The 20,963-nt window shown below is 38.0% G+C and overlaps 1 protein-coding gene across 9 annotated transcripts in view; it reads right to left on the bottom strand.

Moving 5' to 3' along the window:
- Nucleotides 1-20,963, bottom strand: part of MCTP1 (multiple C2 and transmembrane domain containing 1) — a 583,843-nt gene that overhangs the window by 303,543 nt on the left and 259,337 nt on the right. For all 9 annotated transcript variants that reach the window (XM_064376156.1, XM_064376155.1, XM_064376154.1 and 6 more), the window contains exon 2: nucleotides 13,633-13,747. In XM_064376156.1, coding sequence (XP_064232226.1) covers nucleotides 13,633-13,747 — 115 coding nt within the window. The remainder of the gene's footprint in view (nucleotides 1-13,632; nucleotides 13,748-20,963) is intronic.

The following is a 20,963-nucleotide window of genomic DNA, read 5'->3' on the forward strand; positions in this document are numbered from 1 at the left end:
AGAAACTTTCATGACAGACCTTCCCATCACGGGCTCAGAGGCCTAGGAGGCAAAAATTGTTTTGTGGGCTGAGCCCAAGGCTTCCCTGCTCTATGCAGTCTTGGGACATGGTGCTCTGTACCCCAGCTGTTTCAGTGCCAGCTGTGGTTACAAGGGGCCCATGTACAGCTTGGGCCATTGCTTCAGAGGGTGCAAGTCCCAAGCTTCGATGTATGGTGTTGAGCCTGTGGGTGCACAGAAGTCAAAAATTGAGGTTTGGGAACCTCCACCTAGATTTCAGAGGATGTATAGAAATACCTGAATGTCCAGGCAGAAGTTTGCTGCAGAGATGGAGTCCTCATAGAGAGCCTCTGCTAGGGCAGTGTGAAAGGGAAATGTGGGCTCCAAGCCTCAACACAGAGTCCTCACTAGGGCACTGCCTAGTGCAGCTATGAGATGAGGCTCACCATCCTCCAGACCCCAGAATGGTAGATTCACCTACAGCTTGCACTGTGTGCCTGGAAAAGCTGCAGATACTCAATGCCAGCCTGTGAAAGCAACCAGGAAGGGAATAGTATCCTGAAAAGTGACAGGGGCAGAGCTGGCAAAGGCTCTGGGAGCCCGCCTCTTACATCAGCAGGAGGACTTGGATGTAAGACATGATGTTGAAGGAGATCATTTTGGAACACTAAGATTTAATGACTGCCCTGTTGGATTTTGGAGTTGTATGGGGCCTGTAGCCCCTTTGTTTTGGCCAATTTCTCCCATTTGGAATGGGTGTATTTTACCCAATGTCTGTAATCCAATTGGATCTAGGATTTAACTCACTTGCTTTTGATTTTACAGGCTCATAGGCAGAAGGGACTGGCCTTGTCTCAGATGAGACTTTGGACTTGGACTTTTGGGTTAATGCTGGAATGAGTTAAAACTTTGGGAGACTCTCAGAAGGGAATAATTATGTTTTAAAGTGAGGACATGAGATTTCAGAGGAGCCAGGGATGGAATAATATGGTTTGGCTTTGTGTCCCAGCCACATCTCTTCTTGAACTGTAATCCCATAATTCCCACATGTAATGGGAGGGACCTGGGGGAAGATAATTGAATCATGGGGGCAGTTTCCCCCATGCTGTTCTCATGATAGTGAGTTCTCATGACATCTGATGGTTTTATAAGCATCTGACATTTCCCCTGCTGACACTCATTCTCTCTCCTGCCACCCTGTGAACAGGTACCTTCTGCCATGATTGTAAGTTTCCTGAGGCCTCCCCAGCCATGCAGAACTGTGAGTTAATTAAACCACTTTTCTTTATAAATTATCCAGACTTGGGTATTTCTTATAGCAATGTGAGAACAAAAGAATACACAGATGTATCTTTTATATCATATTTTTACTTTTCTACATTGGAATATGTTTAGACATACAAATATTTACCATTGTGTTACAACTGCTTACAAGTATTAACTGCAGTCACATGCTGTACAAGTTTGTAGCCTAAGAGCAATGGGCTATACCATATAGCCTTGGTGGTAGGCTATATAATTTATATTTGTGTAAGTACACTTTATGATGTTCACCCAACAATAAAATCACCTATTAACACATTTATCTTAATGTATCCCTGTCATTAAGCAATGCATGAACTATAACTTATGGCTCTAGTTTTATGAACATCCAACAAGGAAGTCTTTGTGTGTCAATGAGTGATATTGTTTTGTATCTATTTAAATAAAACAGTAAAAGAAGAAGAGAATACAGTAAGTCCTCACTCAATATCATGTGAAGACATGCTTGCTTCCACTTCACCATCAGCCATGACTGTAAGTTTCCTGAGGCTTTACCAGAAGCAGAAGCCTGTATAGGCTGCAGAACCATGAGCTGATTATACCTCTTTTACTTACAAATTACCCAGTCTCAGGTATGTATTTATAGCAGTGTGAGAGTGGACTAATATAGAAAATTGGTACCAGAGAAGTGGAGCTTCATGAATTTTCTGTATTAGTCCACTACAACAATATCTGAAATGTGGCAGCAGCTTTGGAACTGAGCAATAGGAAGAGGTTGGAACAGTTTGGAGGGCTCAGAAGAAGACAGAAAGACAAGGGAAAGTTTGGAACTTCCTAGAAACTTGTAAAATTGTGACCAAATGCTGATAGTGATATGAACAGTGAAGTCCAGGCTAAGGAGGTCTCAGATGAAGGTGAGGAACTTATTTGGAACTGGAGTAAAGGTCATTCTTGGTGTGCTTTAGCAAAGAGACTGGTGGCATTGTGCTTCTGCTCTACAGATCTATGGAACTCTGAACTTGACAGAGATAATTTAGGATATCTAGCTGAAGAAATTTTTAAGTAGCAAAGCTTTCAAGATGTGGCCTGGCTGCTTCTAAGAGTGTTCACACATATGCATATCTGAAACTTATATTTAAAAGGGAAGCAGAGCATACAAGTTTGAAAAATTTGCAGTCTAGCCATGTGATAAAAAAGAAAAATCCATTTTCTGGGGACAAATTCAAGCCAGCTGCATAAATTTGCATAAAAGGAGCTGAATGTTATTTGCCAAAATAATGGGGAACATACCTCCAAGGCATTTCAGATGCCTTTGTGGCAGCCCCTCCCATCACAGGCCTGGAGGCCTAGGAGAGAAAAATGGGTTAGTGGGCCAGACCAAGAGCCCTGCTTCTGTGTGCCAACTAAGGACATGGCACCCTGTGTCCTAGCTGCTCCAGCTCCAGCTATGTTAAAAGGCCTCAGATACATCTCAGGCTGCTGCTACAGAGGGTTCAAGCCAAAACCCTGGCAGCTTTCATGTGTTGTTAAACCTCCAGGTGCACAGAGGGCAATAGTTGAGGCTTGGGAGCCTCTGCCTAGATTTCAGAGGATGTATGGAAACACCTGGATGTCCGGGCAGAATTCCACTGCAAAAGCAGAGCCCCTATGGAGAACCTCTACTAGGGTAGTGCAGAGAGGAAATATGAGGTTGGAACCCCCACACAGAGTCCCCACTGCCTAGTGGAGTTGTGAGGAGAAGGCCACTATCCTCCAGACTCCAGAATGGTAGACCCATCAACAGCTTGCACCATGTTCCTGGAAAAGCCACAGGCATTCAACACCAGCTGGTGAAAGCAACCGTGGGATCTTTACCCTGAAGAGCCACAGGGGCAGAACTTCCCAAGGTCTTGGAGCCCATCTGTTGCATTAGTCTTCCCTGGGTGTGAGACTTGGAGTCAAAGGAGATGCTTTTGTAGCGTTAAGATTTAATGACTGCCCTGCTGGCTTTCAGAGTTGCATGGGGCCACTTTGTTTTGGCCAACTTTTTCCTTTTTTAATGGTAGCACTTACCCAATGCCTGCACCCCCATTGTATCTTGAAAGTAACTAACTTATTTTTTAATTTTACAGGCTCATAGGCAGAAGGGACTTGCCTTGTCTCAGATGAGATTTTGGACTTGGACTTTTGAGTTAATGTTGACATGAGTTAAGACTCTAGGGTACTGTTGGGAAGGCATGATTGTGTTTTAAAATGTTAGAAGGACATGAGATTTGGGAGGGGCCAGAGGGTGGAATAATACGGTTTGGCTTTGTGTCCCCACCCAAATCTCATGTTGAATTGTAATTCCCAGTGTTGGAGGAGAGAGCTGGTGGGTAGTGTCTGAATCATGGGGGCAGACTTTCCCCCTTGTTGTTATCATGATAGAATTCTCACGAGATCTGGTTGTCTGAAAAGGTGTGGCATCTCCCCCACTTCTCTCTCTCTCTGTCTTGCTGGGCATGTGAATATTGCCTGCTTCTCTTTCACTTTCCACCATGATGGTAAATTTCCGGAGGCCTCCCCAGAAGCAGACACCTATATAGCCTGCAGAACCATGAGCCAATGAAATCTCTTTTCTTAATTTTTTTTTTTTTTTTTTTTTTTTTTTTTTTTTTACCAATTCTCAGGTAGCTCTTTATAGCAGTGTGGGAACATATTAATACAACATACATTTAAGAAAGATTAATAAAACAAGTGAGATAATTATTTACCCAATTATTACAGTTCAGGAGGCTGAAGCCCATCCCTGCAGCTCAGGGCACAAGGCAGGAATCAGTCCTAGGCAAGATATCATCTCACTGCAGGGTGTGCTCACGCACACCCACACTCACTAAGACTGAGACAATGTTCATTTAACATGCACATCTTTGGGATGTGGGAGGAAACCATAGTACCCAGAGAGAAAACCTGGGGAGACATGGGGAGAATGTGCAAACTCCACACAGAGAGTGGCCTGGCTGGGAATAGATTATCTTTTTTTCTCATCAATGTAATAACAAAACAAGGTTGAACAAAATGATGTGATTTGAGGACCTGCTATATATGTATTATTCAGAAGCGTGTGTGTGTGTGTGTGTGTGTGTGTGTGTGTGTGTATGGGTATGTGTGTGTTTGTATATATATATTAAAATCTTAACTTCATAGACTATATAAAATAACTATCATTAAAACTAAGTTAGTGTAAATTATTATTTTTTAAATTTCCCAATGGTGAAACACTGGTTAAAGAAATAACGTTAGAATGCATGGAAATAATTGTGTCTGTACGGGGTAAAACAAGCTATACCTGATTCCCACCAACTGTAGGAAATGCAAAAGAGACTGATTAGCAACATGTTCAATTCATCATTTTAGCACAAAAACACATGACAGGCCTTTTCTTGATCAAGATAGCTCATTAAAGGCTGCATAAATCTAAAGAAGGGACTGCCAACAAAACTTTCTGAAACCTGCTCAAAGACAAAACTTTCTCTGATGATACAAATTGCATTCTCCTCCTGGGAAAAAAGGATTAACCATAATGCTTAATTTTCTGATGAACTTTAATGAGATTTATTCTAGGAAGCATTAGTATATTCCATGTCTCTGAAACTAAAGCCCTTTTGAAAGTAAAATGGGGTACTATTAACAATTATTTCAGTCAACAGGTAAAAACACAACTGCCTCCAGAAAAACTGGTATATATGGCTGTATTAGTCTGTTCTCATGTTGCTAATAAAGACATACCTGGGACTGGGTAATTTGTAAAGGAAAGAGGTGTAGTTGACTCACAGTTCCACTTACAATCATGATGGAAGGGGAAGTAAACACCTCCTTCTTCACATGGTGGCAGGAAGAGAAGAAAGAAAAAGTTGGGGGGAAATCCCCTTATAAAACTAGTAAATCTCATGAGAACTCACAATCATGAGAACAGCATGAGGGCAACCACTCCGCAATGCAATTACCTCCCACTGGGTCCCTCTCATGACACATGGGGATTATGGGAACTACAATTCAAGATGAGATTTGGGTGGGAACACAGCCAAACTCTACCAATGGCCATCCTATCCTAAAGAAAATTCCCAAGGATCGAAAACAAATAGAAATCTGAACACTAAACCATGAGCACATACGCTAAGGTGGCAGCTACTCTTATGACCAATTTTGTTAGGATCAGAGGATATATATGGAAATGGCAACCATCATGCCTGATCCATAATATATGCTAGAAATATTAGTATGCCTCAATCAGAGAATAACTCTCTCTGCGCTTTCTTTCTTTCTTTCTTTTTTTCTCTGAGAGTGAGTCTCACTCCGTCACCAGGCGCCAGGCTGGAGTGCAGTGGCGCGACCTCGGCTCACCACAACCTCCGCCTCCTGGGTTCAAGCAATTCTTCTGCCTCAGCCTCCTGAGTAGCTGGGACTACAGGCACGCGCCACCATGCCCAGCTAATTTTTTTTTGTATTTTTAGTGGAGACGGGGTTTCACCATGTTGGCCAGGATGGTCTCGATCTCTTGACCTCGTGATCCGCCTGCCTCCGCCTCCCAAAGTGCTGGGATTACAGGTGTGAGCCACCGCGCCCGGCCTCTGTGCTTTCATAAATTATATTCTAATGATAAAATTGCCAGCAGGCCCTCTAACTTGAAAAAGACTTTGTTTACACTTAAAATACAGAATATGCTCCATTTTATCAAATTGAATTGCTTTTAAAAAATTCCTACAATTTATTTTTCTCAAATCTGGCTGCCTTATATATGGTAGAAGTTCTCAATTAGAGAGACTTCAGTACACTGTGAAAAAAGTGAAACTTCACTGGGGGTAAACTTCTAAAACCTTGTCCATCCCCCAGGCTTTTAAATTCTTACTCTACCTTGAAAATATTGTTCTCACAACACTTGGAAACTTTTCTTTAACAATGACACATCAGACTCACAGAGTAAACTTGAAGAGTTTCAGAGTGCAGTGATTGAGATTCTCTAACTCTATTCAACACACAATTTTTTTTAACACCATTATAAATAGAATCACGATAAACAGGTTCATATTGTTACCCATTGTAATGCCTACATGACACAGCGTGAATTCCTACTCTGCCTAAATTTTGCTTTTCTTTAAGAAACAGAACACCTGAGATAAAAAGTTTCCTTTGTAACTAGACAAGCTGAGACTAGTCAGAACCAAGATAGCTATTGAACAACTTCAAAAAGCCCTCAAGCTTCATTATAACCTCATTTCCATGCTAAATAATGCTCCCATCAGCACCATGACAGTTGACAATCACCGTGACAATAACTGGAAGAAGCCATAAAATGACAAAAAAAAAAGGCTTCCCATTTCTGGAAAAGACATGACTATGCTCCCCTTGCTTTTAATGTCCAACCCCTTTCTTACAGAAACCCTATATTTTAACACACTCGTCCCTCACTAGTTGAGAAGTTGGTTTGTGGGCTACGCTCCCACTTGTAAAGTCCATGGCCATTGAATAAAGGCGGCACTGCTTGACATTCTCTTCCAGTTTCGTATATTGATTTCATGCTGGGGGGCAGGGAAATACCCCATCTTTTGGAAGACTGGCTCTGACTTTTTTTATTATTATTTAAATTAGTTCCTAGTACATGAAGAAAAGGAATTGTTTCCTGTAGTGTGTTAACTTGGGTCCTCCCAAAAGATATGTCCAAATCCTAACTCCTAGTCACTGTGAACATAACCTTATTTGGAAACGGGGTCTTTGAAGATGTAGTTAAGTTAAAGATCTTGATGAGATCATCCTGGATTTAGAGTGGGGCATAAATCCAATGACTGGCATCCTTATAAGAGAAAGGCAAATAAGTAAACTAGTGAAGCTGGATTATAGTTGGCATTTTAAACAATTCAGAATATTCTTTCATTCCCACAAAGTAATATTTTCTCTCCCATTTTTTTTTTAAGTACGTGGCTCTCCCATTCTACTGAAAGTTGTTTTTGTATTTTGGCAGAGAAGTCTGCAGAGAATAATTTGCTACTATAAGAAAGTCAATTGCATACACACAGTGAGACCCAGACGCAAAATTGTGGAGACACAGGAAATGGTGAAACAAGATTAAAAACACACTGTCCAAGGGGATTAAACACACACTGTCCAAGGGGCTACTCAGCTTGGATAACTGATATCATATGTTGCCAGAGTTTGCCTGACGTTTTCTCATGATTACATTGAGGCTCTGCGCTTTGACAAGAATGCCACAGAAATGACATGCTGTTTTCAGTGCATCTTGTAAGAAGGTTGGTAATGTCTGCATGTCTTCTCAGCTCTGATTAAGGTTAAGGTGGTGTCTTCCGTGTTTTCCCATTGTGAAGTTACTATTTTTCCCTTTATAATTCTTACATAGCTTGTGGAGAAATACTTCAAAATGCTGCAAATATTCTGTTTCACATCATAATTTTACACGTATAATTTTAGCATCTATTGATGATTTTTGACTATTATTGTTACTGGGATGTTGATTAAAAGGTGATTTTCTATTTCAATTTTCTCTTCTACATTTGTTTAATGGAATTCTACCATTTTTTCTCCACTTGTTTATAAATTATTTATCAGCACGAAGACATTTTATTCTATGGATTTTACCACTGGTGCGATTTGGCTCTGTGTCCCCACCCAAATCTCATGTTGAATTGTAATTGCTAGTGTTGGGGGAGGGACCTGGTGGGAGGTGATGGGATCATGGGGGCAGTTTCCTCCATGCTGTTCTCATGATAGCAAATGAATTCTCACCAGATCTGATTTAAAAGTGTGTGGCACTTCCCCCCTCACACACTCTCTCTCTCCTGCCAGGACTTGAAGAAGGTGCTTGATTCCCCTTCGCCTTCTGCCATGGTTGTAAGTTTCCTGAGGCCTTCCAGTCATGCTTCCTTTTAAGCCTGTGTAAGTTAATTAAACCTCTTTTCTTCCTAAGTTACCCAGTCTCAGGTAGTTGTTTATAACAGTATGAGAATGGATTAATAAAACCATTTCTTATTTTGTGCTAAAATTGTCCCAGCTTTGGTCATTATTTGTTCACTTACGTTGGCTCCCATGTGATTTGACATTTTGCCATCAATTTTTGAGTACTTTCTTACTTTCTGGCACTGCAAAATCATCCAGGCTTATGTGATGCTTTCCCTATCCCAGGTCTGAAATCAAACATTTCTCCAGGAGCTTTGATTACTTTTATTGGGAAAATTGTATTTAGAAACCAATACCTGGCCAAATGTATTCATTGCCACTTTGTCATTTTTTTTTTTTTTTTTTTTTTTGAGACGGAGTTTCGCTCTTGATACCCAGGCTGGAGTGCAATGGCGCGATCTCGGCTCACCGCAACCTCCGCCTCCTGGGTTCAGGCAATTCTCCTGCCTCAGCCTCCTGAGTAGCTGGGATTACAGGCACGCGCCACCGTGCCCAGCTAATTTTTTGTATTAGTAGAGACGGGGTTTCACCATGTTGACCAGGATGGTCTCGATCTCTTGACCTCGTGATCCACCCGCCTCGGCCTCCCAAAGTGCTGGGATTACAGGCTTGAGCCACCGCGCCCGGCCGCCACTTTGTCATTATACCTTTGTCATTGCTTCTAGGTTCTCTCAGCAGACAGGTTAGGAAATATATACACACACACATCTCTATACATTTTTATTTCTATATGTCTGTATATATATTAAAAATCATTAGATCACACTGACACCTATCTAGCACCACAGGGTTCATTCTAGACTGTCTACTTTCTATATTTGTAACTGTCTCCAACAATGAGAATCGTGACTGTCATTGTCTATATTTACTTATTTGCTAGTTCCTGGTACATATATATTAAGTAGTTTCAGAACTAATAATCATGGTCTAGAGTACATACATTTATGTATAGTTCTTTTTGTCTAGAGTTTTATAGTACAGGCATACCTCATTTGATTATAGTTTGTTTGATTGTGCTTCCAAGGGTTTTTGTTTTTTGTTTTTGTTTTCAAACTGAAGGTTTATGGCAACACTGACTCGAGCAAGTCTATTAGCACCATTTTTCAAACAGCATATGCTCACTTCATGTCCCTGTCACCTTTTGGTAATTTCTGAACATTTCATACTTTTTCATTATTATTATATCTGTATGAGGATCTGTGATAAGTGATCTTTGATGTTACTATTGTAATTGTTTTGAGAGAGGCACCATGAACTGCACCCATAGAAGACTGAGAAATTAATCAGTAAATGTTGTGTGTGTTTTGATGCTCCACTGACCAGCTGTTAGCCTCTCTCTCTCCTTTTCCTCAAGCCTCCCTATTACCTGAGATACAACATTATTGAAATTAGGCTCATCAATAACCCTAATGGCCTCTAAGTATTCAAGTGAAAGGAAGAGTCACATGTCTTTCACTTTAAATCAAAAGCTAGACATGATTGAGCTTAGTGAGAATGGCATGTCAAAAGGAGGGACAGACTGAAAGCTAGGCGTCTTGCTCCAAACAGGTGGCCAAGTTATGTATGCAAAGGAAAGCTGATACAGAGAAAGTTTGAGTGCTCTGGATAGAAGATCAAACCAGCCACAACATTCCCTTAAACCAAAGCCTAATCCAGAATCAAGTCCCTAACTCTCCTCAATTCCATGAAGACTGACAGACATTAGGAAGTTTCAGAAGAGAAGTTGGAAGCTAGCAGAGGTTGGTTCATGAGGCTTAAGGAAAGAAGCTATCTCTATGACATGAAAGTGCAAGGAGCTGCCACCAGTTATTCAGAAGATCTAGCAAGATAATTGATGAAAATGGCTACACTAAACAACAGGTTTTCAATGTAGATGAAACAGCCTTCTATCAGAAAAAGATGACATGGAGAACTTGTGTAGCTAAAGAGAAGTCAATGCCTGGCTTCAAAGCTTCAAAGCACAGACAGACTCTCATGTTAGGGACTAATGCAGCTGATGACTTTAAGTTAGAGCCAATGGTCATTTGCCATTTTGAAAATCGTAGGGCCCTTAAGAACCATGCTAAATCTACTCTGCCTGTGCACTATATATGGAGCCAAAAAGCCTGGATGACAGCGTATCTCTTTATAGCATGGTTTACTAATGGATCTGGATAAAGCAAATTGCAAACCTTCTGGAAAGGATTCACCATTCTAGATGCCATAAACAATGTTTCTTGGCTGGGTGCAGTGTCTCATGTCATGCTTATCCTCATCAGCTTGGGAGTCTAAAGGGGAAAGATCACTTGAAGCCAGGAGTTCAAGACCAGCCCAGGCAACATAGGGAGACCACATCTCCACCAAAAAAAAAAAAAAATAGCTGGGCTTGGAGACACACACCTGTAGTCCTAGCTACTCAGTAGGTTGGGGTGAGAGGATGCTTGAGCCCAGGAGTTGGAGGTTACAGTATGTTTGTGCCACTGCACTCCAGCCTAGGCAACAGAGTAATACCATGTCTCTAAAACAACAACAAAAAATTCATAATTTATGAGAAGAGGTCAAAATTTAGACATTAACAGGGCTTTGGGAGAAGTTAATTTTAACCTTTATAGATGACTTGAGGGTTTGAGGAGTTCAAGACTTCAGTGGAGGAAGTAACTGTAGATGTGGGGAAAATACCAAGATAACTACAATTAGAAGTAGAGCCTGATGATAATGAATGAATTGCTGCAATCTCATGATAAAATATGAACAAATGAAGAGTTGTTTCTTATGAATGAGAAGCAAAAGTGGTTTCTTGAGAAGGAATCTGCTCATGGTGAAGATGCTGTGAACACTGTTGAAATGACAACAAAAGATTTACAATAGCTCATTGACTTATGTGATAAAGCAGGGTTTGAGATGACTGACTCCAGTTTTGAAAGAAGCTCTACTTTCTATCAAACAGCATCTCATGCTACAGATACAACTTTTGGGAAAGGAAGAGTAAATCAATGTGGCAAACTTCATTGTTGTCTTATTTTATGAAATTGCCACAGCCACTCCAACCTTCAGCAACCACCACCCTGATCAGTCAGCAGCCATCAACATCGAGGAAAGACCCTCCACCAGCAAAAAGATCATCATTCACAGAAGGCTCAGATGATTGTTAGCATTTTTAAAGCAGTATTTAAAAAATTAAGGTACATATATTTTTAGACATATTTGTGAATAATGCTATTCACACTTAAAAGACTATAGTAGGGTATAAATATAATTTCTGTATGCACTGGGAAATCAAAACACTTGTGTGACTTGCATTACTGTGATATTTGCTTTATTGTGGTGGTCTGGAACCGAACTTGCATTATCTCCAAAGTAAGCCTGTATATATAATTCAAATACTGGTTTCCATAGCTACTTAGGTTAGTGGTTTTATTTCCTATCCCCTTGAGATGAGATTATTGTTATGGGTTCTTCCCACATCCTGGTTGATTTTAATTATTTAATTATTTTGGAGCGCTAAAATACTGTCATAAAGACTTTAAATTAAGAAAATTTACTCAGATAAATGTCATTCCCTCTTCATCCCTTTTACTCCATTCCCATCTCCCATTCTTGCCATCTGTTTTTTACCCACATTCTGTATATTATCAGTCTCATTAGTTTCTAGCTTTTGATTCCTGTAATTCTTTTGGTACAAATGAGAAGACCACACACAACTTCTTATGTATTTCTTTCTTACAAAGACTGTTACATATTATTGATACTCTTTTGTACTTTGCTTATGTGAACTTCACAATATATCCTGTACATTTTTCCATATCAATTTCTAGAGATTTTCATTATTTATTTTTACAGCTCCATAGTATTCTCCCATGTAGATATGCCATAGTTTATTCAACCACTCCTCTATTTATGGATATTTAGATTATCACCAATATTTTATAATTCTAAACAAGGCTACAATAAATAATTGCATACATATACATTTCAAATTGTTGGGGGAATATGCAGGACTAAAATTTTGATTTTCTGTTCCCAAGTCCAATTCTGTTTTAGATAACTGAGAGCACTTTGAAAACTAAAAAAAAGTTACATATGCTGTAAATATAGCAAAATAGTACTTTGTTATTTGCATTATTTTCTTTATCTAATTTGATTGTATCTTCTTTGGAAACAGGCAGTTCAATTCAATAAACATTTGTCCTTAGCTACTAAACCAGATGGTTGTTTTTGAAAACTTCTCCTGTCTTTTTAAGTTCTAATATTATCAATCACATATTCACTCACTAAGAATGTCTTTTTAAACTTTTTTTATGTTTTATAGAGAGAAGTTCTCAGTGTATTGTCCAGGCTGGTCTCAAACTCCTGGCCTCAAGTAATCCTCCCATGTCGGCCTTCCAAAGTGCTGGGATTATAGGTATGAGCCACCACAGCTGGCCAAGAATGTTTGATATTTGCTAGTTTTTAACTTAACAATTGAATCTATTATTTCTACAGTTCCTAGTCATAAAATACTCTAGTATTATCAATTATTTTATTTATTTTATTTCTTTAGCTAGAGGAGACAAATTATAAACTGCAGTCCTAATGTGGTTCCTTGTATTCCCTACGTATGATGTCAAATAGGGTAGGAGAAACAAAACAGGATCATATGGTCCAGGAGCACTCTCAAGGTTGTCTGACAATGAGTTAGCAATGCTGGGAAACTCTCCTTCCTCCTGGCGGGAGGAGTTACACCCAAACTCAGCCTCCTTTGGAATTGGAGGCTCAAGGGCCCTCAACATACCCACCTCCTGCAGTACTCATATTCAAAATGTGCAAAGGTTGCTATACAGTCTATCTGAGGTCTATCCTTGGTCCTGCCTCTAACCTGGGTTCAAGAAATCCCTCATGTGGTTTATCCTAGTTCATCAGGAGATTGCTTTGGGATTTGGAATCTTAAGTAACTTAAGAGTGTTTCCTTGTCGTATTCTTCCTCATGGCCTATAAAATGTGTTTAATCTACCACGAGACTACGGCCAGGTCTGACCAGGCCTCAAAAGATCACTTGTTAGGAATCTCTGAAGTTCTGGAGAGATATTAGTCCTGGGTCCTGTAAGGTTAGCAGATTCAATCGAGCAAATCTATGCAGCAAAGAGAATTTCAGGTCTACCAAAAGGTAAATGGCTTCAAACATATGCCTCACTTATGTAATCAATTATGTCACTAATTACATATGATGTAGAGTCGAATCTGTCGGCAGTTTGATAGGGACCTTGCTGTCTGGGTTGGGAGTAAGGCAGAGTTTTGGAACTTGCATCAAAACCTCTTCCGCTATGGTCAGAGGGGTCAAGTAATGTGTCAAACTGCATCTTTGAATTCAAGCTTCTGAGAATTATATTCTAGTTAACTTTTTATAACTCAAGCAATCATATGGAAAACAAAGTTTGTCATAAACACATAAAAAGCTTCTAGGTGATATTGCTCTTATGCTCTTACCTCCTCGATCTCGGGCAGCTAAACTTTGACCCCTTCTTAATGTAATGTCCAACTGGTACATTCCGGGATCAGCCAAGGGGACTTCTGCATTACTGGTTCCAGCAGTGTTTATTTTCTGGAAAACATGAAGCATAAAAACTATTAAATTTATTATCTCTGTTCTATTTTCTCCAAAGGGGGACCATATGTAGCTTAACCCAAATTATAAGAATTAGTCAACAAAATAAATAATCTCCTGATTTCATACAGTCTGATAATCACCCAGTTCTCTGAAGGTTTTGAAATTTATAAAATTCTTTAGACTCAAAATAAAAACATGAGAGTTACAGAAATGTCCTGTTATAACTCAGATTGCAGATAACAAATGGAATATAAAAACATTTCCCATGGAAGTCTCTGTACAAATCAACTAAGAAATATGAACATAGAAATAATGCCTGAAGTGAAAACATAACCGATGATGAATGGAGAATAAGACTGTGCAAGAGCAGTAGACTTCCACCTAACTGGAAATTAAAATTAAAGTGATTGATTCAGGTGACTTTGTTGACTCATTTAACTGTGCAGAAAAACTCATACTTATGAATTAAGGACTTCTGCTTCAGCCCCAACATAAAATATAATTATATAGAAATAAATTCACCTAGCATTTTGACAATATTAGCAAGAAATATATTCTCGCTGGGGCTAAATTTCTAGTGCTGCTTTCTGTGGAATAAAAGTGCATAAGGTATTCCTAGATCTAAGAATGTTTGTGAAGCTGTCTCTACAGAATTTCTTTTTAGCAACAGTATACGCTTAATAATTTACTAGGCATCGAGTTACAAGAGGAATAACTATATTAAAACAACACAAATGAAACATACAGTAAAAATTCTTCAGGTCATATTTTGTAGTCTCTGCCACTCTGTATACAATAGGAAAGCTTACTTTTCTTTGTGTATTTGGGATTATTTTAAATTCTTATAATTTTTTTTTCTGGTTCAAAAGGAAACGTCCTTTTGTCTTAAAATATGCATGGATGAGGTAAAATAACAGACAACAGTCCGGCTCTTTTAATTCCATAATTCACATAAAATGAAACAATAAAGCAGCATTTAAACAATCTTTATGGTATATAATTCATACACCCTACATTCACGCTTTAAAGCAGCATATTTTTTTGAGGTTTTAAGACCAAGACAAATAGCTTTGCTGTTGAAGCAATTATTATTTAAAACAAGAGGCAGCAGAGCTTTGATTGATATCCTGAACTCATTGTCTCTCCCCTGGTAACAATAAAAAGTAATTCACTTCACCTTCTCATGATATCCTTGCTTCTATAAATGATCCCTCAGTCACTCAGCCTAGAAATCGCTGAGCCATCTTTGACTTCATTTGATTGCCACCCACATCCAAATAGTTGTCAAATCCCCCCACTCCGTTTCTGTATGACATCTCCCAATTGTCTTTTCCTTTTAATTCCTATTACCACTCATTTGGATCAGGCCTTCACACACAAAGGAGTAAAAAGTAAAATGATTGCCTTGCTCTTCCCTTACCCATCTGATTCTGGCCACCAATGACAACAACTATATTTTTCACACTTTTGAAAGTCTTATGCAAACATATACACATACATATAGGTTTGGATTTTTTTTGTGGTTGGGCTTTCAGTTTTCACTTGTTTTAAACCAAGATGGTATTATATTTTGTCTATTATGAACAATTTCTAGAAAAACATCATGGGTACTTTTCTAGTCAATACATATAGATCTTTCTCTTTAAGATGTTCTAGGTTTATAGAGGCATAATTGACAAAATTGTATGATTTTATGGTATACGACATGAAGATTCAATATACATATGCTTTGGGCAATGAATACCACAGTCACGTTAGTTAACACATCTGTCACCTCACCTGCTTAACCTTTTGTTTGTTTTGTGGTGAGGACATTTAAGTGAATTTCAAGTATACAATTCAGTACTGTTAACCGTAGTCACCACACTGTGTATTGGATCCCCTGAACTTATTCATCTTACAACTGCAAGTCTGTACCTTTGGCTAATATCTCCTCTTTTCCTTCACACCCCCACCCCTAGTAAACCACTTTTTTTTTGAGGCACAGTATTTTTTCCCAGTGTAAGAATAGCATAATTTATTCCATTATTTTCCTATTGATGGACATTTGTGTTAGTTTCAGTGTTTGCCACACAGGACCGGTGCTTTCACTTCTCTTGAAAAAGTTTATAGAATAAATTTTTCCAAAAGGTTTTCCAAAAGGCTTAAATAATTCACACTTCTATCAAAAGTGTACTTAGAGTGCCTATTTTCCACACCTTAGTCAGCATAGGATGTTACTAATTGTTCTAATTTTTTCAAGTGTAGGATGCAAAACGTGCTATCTTCCTTCAGCACATATTTCCAGAACTATGGGTGACGTGTCTTGAAACCAGTGTAAAAGACAAGGAAGTGACAGCTGCTCACTAGGCCATACAGAAGACACCAACTTGGAAAGAAGGGAAGCCAAGCAAGATCTTCTAAACAACTTTTCAAAGAACAGTGTATATGTGGGTCTAATTAATAAGCAAGATTTAAATGCAGACCCAGCAAACTTTGTTGAGTTCCAATTGTGTTTCAAGCTCTTCATTAGGTTCTTTTATATAAATTGTTTCCAAATAAACAAATCTATTAATAAATATTAAGCTTATGTAGGTTTACTACTTTGTAAAAAATGGAATAAAATCTTCAGGAAAAGAGGAATTTTTTTACATGCTCTGCATATTTCTCTACTGTTTTGATAGGGACCCTAAAGCCAGAAAAATTTGAAGGCTCAGACATCTGTGTATTTTGCAGTCTTCATTGCTCTGTTCAGTGCTTCTTGAAATTTAGCACGTATAGAATTTATAAGGTACCAGGTTTTATATTTTCAAATATGTAATAAACTTTATATGCAGGTTAAGGAATTTCCAAAGATAATTTTAACTACGCTAGATTTTTCCCTTCTGCAGTTTTAGAATTTAACATTTAGTTAAGACATAACCTCTGGACTTAATATTTTCTGTATTCATTTCCTCTTCTACAAACTTATCATTTATTCTTTTTTATCTTTTGTTTTCTCATTTATTCTTTGTTCTCTTTTCTACTGTGTTGTCTTTTTAAAAATGGCATATAGAACAGTTTCTCTACAAAATCTAATGCAAATATTTCCTCCCAGTATCATCATTTTTCTTTGATCTTTGTAGATGGTATATGCCGTCATATAGAAACCATTAAGCAGTTAAAGCTGTCCTTTTTTCCTTTTTAATGACTTCTGCATTTCTTATCTTGCCTAAGAAGAATCCATATCATAGCAATATGTATTGATTCTCATATATGTTAAAATTATTTCTATAATTTTAATTTTTATGCATCTTCAAATCATATGAAATATATTTTAAATGTCCTGCGTGAAATAGGAACCTATGTGTTTTCTTAGTTGTTGCCTGAAATTGTAACACTGCTCATTAAATAAGTCATTTTCCCTTTATAATACATTAAATTCCTATACAGTTGGATCTCTTTCTGAAGTCCCCATGATCTGTTTACTTCTGTTTCAATATCATACCATGTGATTACAATGACTTTAAAGTAAATTCTTTGTTAGAATAGGTAGCTCCCATCTTTCTTGTTTTTCAAAAGCTTCTTGATTATTATTGCATTTGTATTCTTCCTGATGAAGCCAAAAATAGCTTGCTGGTTTAGCTAAGCCAGAACACCTCTTGGTTTGAATCCTGCCACTTACTAATTGTGTGGGCTTAGGAAATTACATAAACAATTTTTGCTTCCATTTTCTTACCTGTTAAGTGGGACTAAATTAGTACCGCTACCTCCTTGTGAGGTTGTGAGCATTAACACATATGAGATGTTGCCTGGCTGAAAAATTGGGTGAAATATTGCCTGGCTGAAATATTGGGTGAAAAAACAAAAAATAAAAATAAATAGTGCCTGGCACATGGTAACCACTCAATAAAGGTTAGCTATTATCAGTTTCCAAAAATGAAACAAAAGGTACAAAATTCTGATTTGAACTGCATTGTTTCTAAATGAACTTGGAAAGAGTTTATAATTTCATGATATCAAGTATTTTCCTTTAAGGAAAACAGAACTTTCCATTTTTTCAGGTTCTGTTGTGTGCCCTTTAATACAATCTTATTTTTCTTCTTTCATTTCTATCTAGCTTAATTTATTATTGGGAATTTTATGGGTTTTGTTTCTATTGCAAAGGAGTAATTCTTTTCTATTTTCATTTTGATAAGGTTATTTCTAATATAATGGACAAATATTATTTTGTATAGTGACTTTACATTCTGTCACTTTTCAAGTTATGTTTTGGGTTGTCTGCATATAGAAATCATACTGTCTGCATATGATGTCTTTTTAACTCTTATTTTCTAATATTTCAATTGCTTAAATCTTAAGCAATTGTGTTATCTTCAAAAGACTTAAAAATGGTGAAAACTGAATATTTCTGAATTAGATTTGATTATAATGTGCATGGCTTTTAATATTTCACAGTTCAACATGCTGTTTATCAAGCTTAGGCTTTTTCTCTTCTTAATTGGGCTTAAAAAAAGCACTGCTGAATTTTATCAATAGATTTTCAGCATATGTTAATAAGATCATATAGAATTTCTGGTTGATAGATTTTTCTCACATTGAATCATCTTCATATTTCTGGAGTAGACTCTACTTGGCATCGTGAATTTGCTCACTCTGATGTACAATCCTGATTATGTTCAATACCATCTATTGTATGTCAGCATACTTGAGAATACCTGTACTTCTTAGTTAGGCATTCACAGCTCCCTTGATATATTAGGCTTGAGTTAGGTTGTGCAAAAGCAATTGTGGTTTCCGCCATTACTTTTAATGCAATTATTTTGCACCAACCTAACTCAAACCTATCATTACAAACTGAGCCTTCGCTTCTCTTCCACAAATTCTAGACCATTTTTCCTTAACAGAATATAATTTACACTTGAAAAAATTGTATCTTTGTCCTTTACTCTCGACCAGGGCTGCCTTCCTTTCTTGTTTCCCATGTCTTCCTACCCAGTCTTCAAGGACCATTTCACTAGCACTTTATATATATATTTTTTCCATTACCACACTCTATCTCAAATGTCATATTCGTCATTTTAAATTATAAACTTTTAAAATCTAAGTATTTAAGGTTCAAGTTGAAAATGAATTATGCTAGAGGGTACAAGGATAGAAAAACATCTTTACAAGCACCTGATCCAGCTGAGTAGAAACACTGATGGGGATCTAAATAAGGTTGGCGAATCCATGGGCAGTTTGTTCTTTCTCTTCTCTTATACTCATGTAATGCATTTAATCTGCCTTGGCACCCTGTTGGAGGAATGCCCTCAACAGAATTTTAAATATTTCCACCAGGTATAACCCTGGAATCCTTCTCAATACAGTGCTCCAGGCAGCCATTGCCAATTGATAAAAATTAGGACTTAAAATGAAACACTGTCCACCCAGGGAGCTGTAATAAAAGACTGCCTGTAACATACTGGAGGTATGAAGTCACTAGGGGAGAAAGACAGCGGTTCAATTATGATGGAAGAAGACTCTCAGGAGGCCTCATAAAGATAACCATGGAGCAGGGTCTGAAATTATGGAGCATATGACTTTGACAAGTGAAGATTTGGAAGAAAGGATCATCAGGAAAATCCACATGAGCCCGTTGGTAAGCAGTCACCAAAAAGTGCATCACTAGATTGCATGAGAAATAAGGTGGAGAGGAAGACTGATGTACAGTGAGGCACAGCAGAGGAGGTTTCAGTCTGTGGGCAACGGGAAACCATCACGGGCTTTTGAAGAGAGAAACAGAACCAGTTTCCAGTGAACACACATTGCCTTACATGTTTTATGCTCTGGCCCAAATGCTTAGATTTTAATGATGAATAAAACCCTGGTCTTTTCCCTCTGTAAGAGGGATGAGAGTAGAGAAATCCCATGGATCTAGAAATTATTTAAAAGGTTTTACAACTATTCACATTTAAGTCATAAGAGCCTGATCTGACCAGTGGTAACAAAAACAAAAGATGGATTTGAGAGATTGAGGAGATTCAATCAACTGAATTTGCCAACTGACAAGATGTGGGAGATGTGGGAAACGGTGAATGAGTCACACAGAAGTTTGAGCTGCGCTCCTGGGAGGATGGTAATGCCCATAGTAGACAGCAGAAATGAGAGGAGGAGCAGCTCCAGGGATCACCCAAATCCATAAAAGAACATCAAGAACTTTAGTGGATCTAGAGAGACATCTCTCAGGCTCACTATAATGGTTCCAAGAAGAAAATCAGCAGGCTGATTAGGAAGGGATGCTAGAAAGAAATGTCTATTTTTATTGTAAAGTATCTTTTAAAAAGTGTTTATGAAGTTTCCAAACTTAAAGATATCTTAGGAAATATGTATCTGAAGTGCTAGGCTCGCATATATTAATGGCTCTAAAACAAACTTTGTTTTTTCCCCTCTGAAATTTTAAATATCCTGAATGACATATATAAGCTGTCTGCTCTAGTGGGCTGCTTTTTGTAAGCAAGAAAATGGCACCTTCACAGAATTTAACACAGTTCTAAGAAGTTAAAGATCTGTGCAATTATTTTTAGTGCCCGTCTTCCTGCTAACCTGTAAGCTCCACATGGGCAGAGGCCATGCCTGTTTTGTTCACAGGTGTATCCCTCCAAATCCCTGGCACTTAGCAGAGTTCCTGGCAAGGAGCAGGCGCTCAGTACACGTTTTTAAATGAATGAGCTAAGACATTAATAACTGACAAGAGCTTAATTTTTAAAACTCTTCTCAGAAGATTTTGCATTTTCAGAAGTCAATTGGAGAAAGAATAGCAATGAAAGAAATGATTGTCTAGTGGAAGAATACTAGGTGGGAGGAATCATGGGTGGGAAGGCCAACTGTGCATTCGGGGAGTACTTTATATTTAAGCTCTCCTTATTCTTCATGTATTATTTCAATGTGGTTTATGATCCCAGAATTTTAAATGCCAGACACCTTTGATAAGAGGTCTAGAATATGAAATTTTAAAATTTTGTAGGTTCAAATACTACCTCCCTTATGAAGTCTTTTATATTACTCAAATAAAAGTTAATCTCTCTTCTCTCTGCTAGCCCATTCTTTTTTTCCTGCTCCTTTAGACTGGATTTCTTAAAGGCAAATGATGCATCATATAAACATTTAGATATTCCAGACGTAAACCAGAGGGAACACCAGGTGCTCTCTGGAATTAACCTCTCTTCTTTAATTGCTTTAATCTAGCTATTTCCTAGTATTCTATTTTAGA

The sequence above is a fragment of the Aotus nancymaae genome, unplaced genomic scaffold (genome assembly GCF_030222135.1).
Source record: "Aotus nancymaae isolate 86718 unplaced genomic scaffold, 86718_ANA_hifiasm-v0.15.2.pri h1tg000014l, whole genome shotgun sequence".
NCBI lineage: Eukaryota > Metazoa > Chordata > Mammalia > Primates > Aotidae > Aotus > Aotus nancymaae.